General features: G+C 35.5%; 1 protein-coding gene across 2 annotated transcripts; it reads left to right on the top strand.

Annotated features, from left to right (window-relative positions):
- The first annotated feature begins 8,656 nt into the window (after window positions 1-8,656).
- On the top strand, window positions 8,657-10,000 carry LOC110694492. Of its 2 annotated transcripts, XM_021871676.1 has the most exons (3): window positions 8,657-8,795; window positions 9,123-9,873; window positions 9,948-10,000. In XM_021871676.1, the coding sequence occupies exons 2-3, from the start codon at window positions 9,535-9,537 to the stop codon at window positions 9,987-9,989; spliced, it is 381 nt and encodes a 126-aa protein (XP_021727368.1). In that variant the 5' UTR covers window positions 8,657-8,795; window positions 9,123-9,534; the 3' UTR covers window positions 9,990-10,000. The 2 variants fall into 2 exon arrangements, with proteins under 2 accessions (XP_021727368.1, XP_021727367.1); XM_021871675.1 differs by lacking the exon at window positions 8,657-8,795 and having other exon boundaries at window positions 8,806-9,873.
- Window positions 10,001-10,939: the final 939 nt, after the last annotated feature.

Raw genomic sequence — 10,939 nt, 5'->3', positions numbered from 1 at the left:
ACTGGTGCCTCAACTTCCCCGAGATAAAAGAAATAGTGGTGTCTACTAGGAGTGAGTTTTTCAGGGGGGTCGTATATGTTTAGGCTCTCAAGGTGGCTTGATCGGATTAGAGGTAAACTTCAAAGCTGGTGTTTGGAAAATAAGAAAATGTGGGGGGTCAATTGGAGGAAAGTTACAGCGGCTCTCCAAGACTCGGGCTCAAATATCAGACTAATCCAAGAAGGGGAGAATTATATCCGGAATATTCAGACCCTTTCCACCGACAACAATATCAACTACATGTATTGGAAGCAAAGAATGAAGGCAAATTTGATTAAGAGTGGGGGCTGCCCGACTTCAACTCTGTACAGAAGAGTGAAACAAAGGCAAATTTGCAATTCGATCTGGTCTATAAAGGATGAGAACGGCACATGGCTGGAGAATCTTAGTGAGGTGGAAGGAGTGATTATTAATTCTGTCAAAGGGACTTATAACCCTATCCCCATTGAGAATAAAGAAGAGGTAATAGACTTGGTGCTTCGCCCGCTTGACATTCCCCAAATTCCGGATGATGGTAAAATGTGGTTAAATAGGGATTTCTCAAGTGAAGAAATTAGGAAAGCTCTATTTGACTAACCATGCTCGAAATCACCAGGGCCGGATGGCTTCACAGTGGATTTCTTCAAGACTTATTGGAACGAGGTAGGACAACTAGTGGTAGACAGTGTAAAGCAATTCATGAGCACATGCCATATGCTTAAGGAATGGAATCAAACTCTATTAGTAATGATCCCAAAAGTCAAAGTTCCGGAAAGTGCTAACCGATTCAGGCCGATTAGTCTTTGCAACACTGTGTACAAGTGCATTTCGAAATGTTTGGTTAACAGGATAAAGCCAATCCTCTCCAACCTCATCTCAGAAAATCAGCATGCCTTCATCCCGCGAAGGTACATGGAGGACAACATTATTCTAAGCCACGAGCTAATGCACCTAATCAATAAAAAGAAAGGGTCGAACTTCACAGCAGTCAAGATCGATATGTCCAAAGCCTATGATAGGGTGGACTGGCTTTTCCTCATGAAGACTCTACAAGCCTATGGTTTTCCTAATCACTGGATCAGGCTGATGTCTCAGTGTTTCACGACGGTGAGTTACAAAACGGTTATAAATAGAAAGGTTTCGGGGCACTTCTCTCCAAAATGCGGATTGAGGCAAGGGGACCCCTTATCCCCGTATTTGTTTATGTTTTGTATGGACATTCTCTCTAGGATGTTGGCTCTTTCAGAGGATATAAACCAGATTAAGGGTCTTAAAGTTTACAGGAGATCCCTCTCAATCTCTCATCTGTTCTTTGCGGATGATGCGATGCTGTTTTTATAGGCTAATCAGGAGTCTTGTTCCTGTATCTCTGATATCCTTCACAGGTTTGGGAAAGCCTCGGGGCAACAACTCAACCTCCAGAAATCTGTGATAAAATTCTCACCAGGTTTGGACCACAACAAGAAGTTGGAGGTTAAACAGGCACTTTCCATGCCTGAAACTGATAATATGGGGATTCACCTGGGGGCCCCTATTGATATTCAGGGAAAGAAAAGCTCCCATTTCAATTTCTTAGTGGAAAAAGTCTCGGCAAAACTTTTGTCCTGGGCCCCTCTTCATCTTTCTCAACCAGCAAAGCTAATCCTTATCAACACGGTGTTGGTAAGTATGTCTGCTCATGTGATGAAATGTTTTAAACTTCCCCTCAGTATTGCAAACAAGATTGATTCTATTATCAATCGTTTCTTTTGGGGAAATAAGAACCAAAAAGGTATACACTGGGTGAATAGGGGCATAACTCAATTGCCAAAACGCGTGGGAGGTTTAGGTATGAGAGGCGCCTCAACACTAAATGACGCTCTAATCTTCAAACAGGCTATAACGATGCACCTCAACCCTCAGCTTCTCCTTTCGAGAGTTTATAAAGGATTCCAAGAGTGTGGAATTTGTAACATAGCCAATCCTAGGGTGGGGAAAGGAAACCCCTCATTGGGAAGAATTAGCTTTCAAAAAGTAGGTAGAAGGTTCAGGGAAGGTTTTGCTTGGAAGGTAGGGAATGGGAAGAGTATTTCTGCTATTAGTATGCCTTGGGTAAATGGGGAAATACCTTTGGTAAACTTAAGTCAAACTTCGGGGTCTTCAGCGGCATGGAAAGTTAGTGATTTCATTAATGGGGATTCCAACGGTTGGAATATAGGAAGGGTTAGGGAGTGTTTTGAATGGAAGTGGGCAAAAGCTATCCTAGCAATGGAACCTCCGCAAATAAGAGAAGATGACTTTATCTATTGGAAATACCACCCTTCGGGAAGGTATACAGTTAAAACAGGTTATTATTTCTTGTTAAAGGACGAGGGATTAGGAAATGAGGATTGGCAGGACGAAGACCAAATCTTCATCAAGATGGTCCGGAGAATGAAAATCCAGCCAAAGTGGAGGTAGTTTCTGTGGAGACTCTTTCATGAGGGGATTGCAGCTAAGACCAATTTAGCTAGGAGGGGTATTCCAATTAACACTGTGTGTGACTATTGTAGGGACAAATATGAAGATAGTCTACATCTGTTTAGGTTTTGTACTCAGGCAAGAGAGATTCGGGAGAATGGATCTCTACATATTTGCCCTGATTTTCCTGAATCTATTTTATTACAAAGATGGATTCAACACTATATCCTGCTTTTTTACAGCGAGGATGGTAGGGATGGGAACCATGTGATTGAGTTCATAGCAATCTTATGGGGAATTTGGAACTGCAAGAATGAGAGGTGCTACAAAGGGATTAACAGGACAACAACTCAGGTGAAGCATAGTATAGAATAGGCGGTTCTAGGCCACGAGACTTTCGTGGATCAAGGTTTAACAGCTATCGTGCAGGAAATAACGAGCGAGGGGAATAGTAACTTTCCACCGGGGTTCTATCATGTCCAGATAGGTAAGGAAAAGATTGGGTTCGATGACTTCACAGTGGAAGTTGACGGCTCATGGGATAAGGTCACTACAAGAGCAGGGATTGGATGGGCTGTAAAGGTGGACAACCATGGCTTAACACGGGAGGAAGGAGGAATGCAAGGGGTTGCAGCTTCGGCCCTTCAATGCGAAGCTTGGGCGCGCCTAGAAGCTTTAAGGTGGGCCAGAACTAAAAGGCAGCAAAACATTCTAATACTTTCCCATTCGACAGCCTTGCTTAACAACCTACGGGGTACAGAGGGAAATGACATCTCGATTTCGTGGATGATCAAGGAAATTAAGGCAACGGGGTTAGAATTTCATAAATGCACCATTTTGAAAGTACCAAGGGACCAAGTTAGCAGGGCTAACGACATAGCTAGACAATTTCGAGTTAATTTTCTTTCAAGTTAGTTTCCTTGTAGCTTTCTTTTTCTTTTGCCTTTGTAAAAAAAAAAAAAAATACTCCAAAACCCTAGTCCTTTAATTTTGTGCATTTCCTTTTTATTTTATTTTATTTGGAATAACCTCCAATTACATAATTATCTATTAACTTATTTATTTATTTATTTTTATTTTTATTTTTTTTATATATTTTAAAAAAAGAGGATGAATAACTGTCGGGCTTGCCCCAGCTTATCAGCTTGATTCACAAAACTTTGTTAATTAGCATTGTTTTGCCTCTTTATAAAAAAACAAAAAAACCAAAAAACAAAAAATCCCAAATCTAAAATGGCTTCCACCACCATCACAACCACCACTCTTCCCTCCAATCAACACGAAGTCCTCGCCGCAACCACTGTCTTCGTCTTCGTCTTCGCATCTTCCTTCCTCAATAACGGCCATACCACCATCTTCGTGTTCACACCTTCTTCCTCAACCACCATCTTCTTCGCAGCAGCAATTTTAACCACTACCTATGGTGGTAGCGTTGGTGTATAGTTGCTTATATAGTTGTGTGGAAGAGTACAGTCAAATTGTTGTGATGGAGGAGGGAAAGGAAGGAAGAAAACAATGAAAGTACAAAGTTACTCTTAAATTATTATGCGCAATGACTTATATACCCAATTATATACCAATTTATTAACTATTACTAAAACAAACGTTGCTGATGTCCATCTATAACACCCCAATATTTCTATCTTAAAAACCTGTAAATACCTTTATCAATTTGCAAGAGAATTACTGACGTGCTACCGCCACGTGTTCAAACGTTAAGGCTAGTTCAGAATTTAGCAGCAGAAAAACTAACTTAGTTATCAATAAGTTTCAAAACCAAAAATCAAAACCAAATTTAGTCTTACAAGTTGGAACCATTAAGACCCTTATTCAAAACCCAATAAAAGTAGTAAATAAATCAAACCACAGTTAAAATAAATCCAAAATTATGAAATGTAAGAAACTGTGGAAATATCCAACACTCCACTCAAAATCCCATCATCTTGATGCAAGTTCTGATTATGTATAAACCTGTGATTAATCTGCTCCCAATATTACAAGTGTAAAAATTGGATCATTACAGGGTCATTGATAGGCGAAGGCCATGACCAAGAAATAGACATACAAAAGTACGCAATCAACAATGCTGAGTACATACAAGCTATGAAATATAACAAAGAATTCCTAGTATACTACTAATAAGCTATAAACACATACAATTTATTTACTTACTCAGGCATATGTCTCAACTGTTAACATTACTAAGACTTCACTAATTAATAGTAAATAATTCATTTCATTCATTGATTGGATTAAGCAATAGATCAGGTTGTCCCCCTATGCTCCATCTCGGAACATTAATAAAAGAAAACCCTAGGCCTCCTTTCGGAAACATTATAAACATCCAATGGCAGACGGGCGCGACTCCGTGGCCATAGCTAGTATGAGATCTCATCTAACTCCTTATAATTTAAAGAAAAACATTTGTAAACAAGAGACTCGTAAATCAGACGACCTCTAGAAAGTACACGGCTAATACCCCGTGTACCCCAACCCCTGTTTGTCATTACTCTAGATGTGCACAAATCCAGAGTTTTATTGCTCATCCATCTTGCACTTTACGTGATATACCAGTTTAAACTTGGTGATGACTCAATGCAAAACAATACAACCAATCATGCATCAATCATTCAAGCAATTCAAATTTCTAATTCAATTCTTGATTTATTAGTGACAAACAATATTTAGTGTTGAATACTTTAACCACCTCGGTGTATAAACACTTTAAGTGCATAAGGCACCTCAATCCTCAACCTCATCTTATAAGACTTTAATTCTCCCTTTACTCATTCCACTTCAATAATCATGAACGAGTAATACTGTAACACCCCAATAATTCTCTCTTTAAAAACCTGAAAATAGCTTTAACAATTTGCTAGAGAATTACTGACGTGCTACCGCCACGTGTTCAAACGTTAAGGCTAGTTCAGAATTTAGTAGCGGAAAAACTAACTCAGCTATCAATAAGTTTCAAAACCAAAAATCGAAACCAAATTTAGTCTTACAAGTTGGAACCATTAAGGCCCTTATTCAAAACCCAATAAAAGTAGTAAATAAATCAAACCAAGTTTAATTAAATCCAAACTTATGAAATGTAATAAAATGTGAGATTAACCAACACTCCACTCAAAATCCCATCACTTTGATGCAAGTTCAGATTAGGTAAGACCTGTGATTAGTCTGCTCCCCAATATTACAAGTGTAAAAATTGGATCATTACAGGGTCATTGATAGGCGAAGGCCATGACCACGAAAAGACACACAAAAGCACGCAATCAGCAACGCTGAGTACATACAAGCTACGAAATATAGCAAAGAGCCCTAGCATGTTATTAAAAATCAATCTGCACACACACAATATAACCATTGACTCGAACACATGACTCAATTGTTAACATTACTAAGACTTCACTAATTAATAATAAATAATTCATTTCTTTCATTGATTGGATTAAGCAATAGACCAGGTTGTCCCCCTATGCTCCATTTCGGAACATTAATAAAAGAAAACCCTATGCCTCCTTACGGAAACATTAATATACATCCAATGGCAGACGGGCGCGACTCCGTGGCCATAGCTAGTATGAGATCTCATCTAACTCATTATAATTTTAAAAGTATTTGAAAACAAGAGACTCATAGATCAGACGGCCTTTGAAAAGTACACGGCTAATACCCCGTGAACCCCAACCCTTGTTTGTCATTACTCTAGATGTGCACAAATCCAGAGTTTTATTGCTCATCCTTCTTGCACTTCACGTGATTTACCAGTTTTAACTTGGTGATGACTCAAATGCAAAGCAACACAACCAATCATACATCAATCATTTAAACCCTCAAGTTTCCAATTCAATTCTTGATTTATTAGTGACAAACAATATTTATTATTGAATCCTTTAACTACCTCGGTGTATAAACACCTTAAGTGCATAAGGCACCTCAATCCTCAACCTCGTCTTATAAGACTATAAATCTCCCTTTACTCATTCCATTTCATTAATCATGAACGAGTATTACAATAATTCATTCCACATATTCACGTACCTTTGCCTCTAAGCTCATCTTGCATGTTAATGCATAAATAATACTTACAAGATAAATTAATACGCAATTCTCATACATGAAACAAAACCAATCACCACATTAATCACCAATCAAACTTACTACCATACAATTCCAACCAATCTACAAGTTTCCTAACATGATTCTAAGGTTTTCCAAGTCCTTAAACATGTTTCTAAAGTCAAGGTTTTCGTATCCTTGTACATACCTTGAGTACACGAGTTGGTTGGCCACTTTAGAAACTAGAAATTGCCTTCTACAAAGTCCTCTCCTAAACCAAACAATAATGGTTCAATTAATACCCAAGAAATATAATTTACAGCAATATTAACTTACTTTAAAACCCCTTTAACCATTAAAATAATGCTTTTAAATTACTCAAAATAGTCAAAGTTAATAATTCAATAGTTCAAGTATAAGTTTATATGTTAAAATCATGAAAATATAGCTTATAACATAAAATTCCAGCAACTTTAAAGTAAGGATTATAATCTGGGAATTTAGTTTAAGACTATAAAACAACCTCATAAATATCTCTACTTAAAATAATCATTATATAGTAGGTTAGTATGTTAAAAAAACCTAAAAATCCATCATAAAACCATGTTTAAAACCTTTAAAACCAAGATTAAAAATATGAAAATATAATTTAATAGTAGAATGTATGAATACAACAATCTAAACTTAAAATATATAATTAGAATTCAACTAGTACCATAAAAACTCGGTTAAACTTTCAAAATTCAATTAAACAACACTTTAAAACCTTCCTTTTTGCTAGAATTAAAAGCTTATATATTATTCTTAAAATTTCCTACATAAAAACATTAAAATACATACTTATTCATAAAATTACAGCAAGTTTAAAGCTTTATAAAAATCTGAAAATTTATTTTAAACATTAAACCTTCGTTAAAAATCAAAAACTGCCCGAAAACCATATTTAGAGACTGAATTTGGCCACGAGAGGGTGATACTCACTACCAAATGTAGTGATTTTTGATTAAAACGTCGTTTACACACAAAAAACACTATTTTTTTTTGTAAAAATCGGACGAGTTAGAATCTAAACGTGATTAAAACGTTATTAAAAAAAATTAAGAACGGAGATCAAAGTTGATTACGGAAAACTGAAAATTTGTTTTTATGCTTAATTAATCATTAGAAATTCAATAGGAACAAAAGCCCAAAATTAATTGATCATTAGAAACCTAAAATCCCAATTTAACTAAATTAAAACCCTAGGTTAAAAATTACAAAATCTGAAAATTAAAACAACAATTATAATCTGAAATTATTAGTTTAAAACATCAAAAACATGATTTTGATACTAAATAAACTAATTTCAAGAATTAAAAATCAAAACCCAAAAATCAATTGCATAAGCTTTATGAAATTAATATGAAATAAAGGAGGAAGAAAATAAGACTAACCTTTTTGTGTGGGGAAAATTTGGGGATTCATGGGGTATTTATAGGAGAGAATTGTAGGGTAGAATTAGGCCTCATGAAAATAATGGGCCAATTAAATAAACAAATGGGTTAGGCTTTGTTTTTATGATACTGGATTGTAGGATATAGGTTCATAAAATAATTTAGTCTAAAATAATTTTTGACCCAAATTAATAATTTGAAAATTAAATTCTGGAAAAATACAAATAAGTATTATAAATAAAATAAAATTTCATTTATAAAATATTTAAAAATACGGGGGATTACATCATCACTGTCCACATGTCACTCTCATAATAAAAATTTTCCCACCTAAATGCAAGGATGATGTCAGTTATTTTTTTTTTTTTTTTGGGAGCTACCATAAATTTGAATATTAGAAGCTTCTACATTACAACTACAATCTATCAAATTATCCTAAAAAATGAAATAATTGTAAATAGCACACTAATAAATGGACTTTTACATTGAAATATGTATTAGGCGACGTTGAACATGTATTATATCATTAATTTTGATGGAAATCTAAAATTTTAAAATTACAAATACATTTGTACAAGGTGAATAATTCTTATTTATATTTATCCATTTTTTTAAAAATATACAATTATAAAAATAAATTTAATATAAACCGTGCAGGTTCTAACCTAGTTTTCTAATAACAAGTATTTCCTCGTAATGAAATCAAAATATTCAAAGATTTACAAGTTACAAGTATTAATTTAATTTGTCAAATAAAGTTTAAAAAAAGATAGCCTATTTAAAAGCTCTGTGCTTTCCTTTCCATTGAGGCGATTTCTATCTTTCATTGAAGCAGCTTCTGAGGTAAGATATTGGGTTCTATTTGTAATCATCCTATATCAATCTCAAAATCTAGGGTTTATCGTTAATTTAATTCTCGGTATACTCAATTTAGGGCTCTTCTAAACTCAATTTTTGTATTATTGCTTACAATATTTACTAAACGAGAAGAAAATTATGAGCTTAATTTGATATTTGAATATAATTTGCCCCTAATGTTAAAATGTAACTATAAAATTGGACCTTTTTCTCCCTAAATTTATGAGCATTATCTGATAATTGAATTAAATTTGGTTGCTAATGTGTTGTAGAACCCATTGATGAAATTGGGACTTTTCTCTGTGGGCGCAGGGCGACTGCCACTCCTACCCTGGCTCAGGGACGGGCCTGTAATGATTATGAATAAATATGTACTCCGTATTTGGTTGGTTATAATAGTGCTACATACCTTTTTACTTTTTTTTTTTTTTTTTAAATGTGGATTTAGTAGGGAAAATTCCCCCAAGGAATTTCACTTTAGTACAAGTATATAATATAAAATATACCATTTATTATCAGAAAATTTTCAAACGAGCTTAAATGTAATGGGTACGAAGTTTTTATATGGTAGAAGCACGCATATTTCCCTCTCATTGATAACCATTCTAAATTAAAATGTTGGTGTGAAAAGTGTAACAAAATTCCCTTAACCGCTTTTTCTTACTGTCACCAGCGCACTTTTAGAACAACCACTTCGTAGTATGGACTGTGTCCATCCGTGACCATGGAATATTATAATCATCAATCGATTACAGGGAAGTTCTTTCACCTTACCACACCTCTAAGGTGTTCATTTATGCCCTTAGCCATCTCAAGCACAGTCAGCAGACTACAACCCGTAGGAGCAGTTGCTGCTGCGGTATATAAGTCCTCTGATCTGCATTCTGAACCGGATAATTATCCAAGTTCACATGGCAATGAGGTTTGGGGTGAAGTTGGAGGAATTGCTGGCCCTAATTCTGAACGCGCAGATACTTATAGCGCAGAAGCTCTCCGGAGGCAGAGAATAGGCTTAGCAAACAAAGAAAAGTTCCCTGGAACAAAGGCAGGAAGCATAGCCCTGGTAAATGTTGCATACCATCTGGAGTTGACCTCCATGACTTGTGTTCTTTGCTAATATTTGTGAAATTGGTGCAGAGACTTGTGCGCGGATTAAGGAAAGAACCCTTGAAGCCTTAAGAGACCCCAAGGTGAAGTGAAGTAAGAAACATTCAATTTCTTTTAACCACTCTGCTGTCCAATTCTATTTATGTTCTATGTGGTTTAGCTGGTTAAGGCTTGGAATATCACTATCAGACCCTGTATGTGATACTTTGCATGAAACATCACTTCAGTTCCTTAGTATTAACTTTAAAGGATATTGATTTTATTTTGCTTGCTAATCCTTAGCTCTTTGCTTCATCTTTGATATATATTGTAACTTGTGCTTTTATTTTAATTCACGCTTTCAGATAAGAAAGAAGATGTCCGAAGCTCCACGCTTGCACAGGTAGTCCTTCCTCTTCATGTCTTTAAACAATTACTTGACAAGAATGAAAGATTGTTTGGGATTTTCAAAGTCATTTCTCTATCATCATCAGATATGGTATCAAGTCAGGCTCTTATGTAATTAATGGCTGAGAAGTTTCTTTATATTGTTGTACTGAAAAGTAAATGAGTCTATAAGATTTTTTTTTTTGGTTGTCTCTTGAACTGTAAATCCTTCACCTCTGCCTTTTGAAAGTCTGCAACCACCACGATTCATTTTCGTAGCAAAGTTGCACTATATTCGCGCAAAGAATACATATATAGGCTAAGGTACTTTGTATCAGTCTACCATTAGCTTGATAGAGGGAATATTGAAGGGCAGGCAGTTTAATGTTGTGCATATATGTGTGAAAGTGATAAGGGATGATATCTAGAGAGGTGCTACACTGCTATGAGCCTATGAATGAAGTAATTGACCATTTGAAGCCCTTTCCTTTTCCTCTTATGATACAATTGTCATTGGTAAGGATTTTTTTTTTTTCATTCCTTTCCTGTGGTTTATAGAATTCACCTGTACCTGAGACGGTTAGAAGCCTGGATTTTTAAGGCTTGGAACTACTCTATGCTTTAATTCTACTTTTCTTTTTCTATTTTGTTTTATC

The sequence above is a fragment of the Chenopodium quinoa genome, unplaced genomic scaffold, assembly GCF_001683475.1.
Source record: "Chenopodium quinoa cultivar QQ74 unplaced genomic scaffold, ASM168347v1, whole genome shotgun sequence".
Lineage (NCBI taxonomy): Eukaryota > Viridiplantae > Streptophyta > Magnoliopsida > Caryophyllales > Amaranthaceae > Chenopodium > Chenopodium quinoa.
The sequence above is the reverse complement of the archived record's forward strand: the minus strand, read 5'-3'. Positions and strand labels throughout refer to the sequence as shown.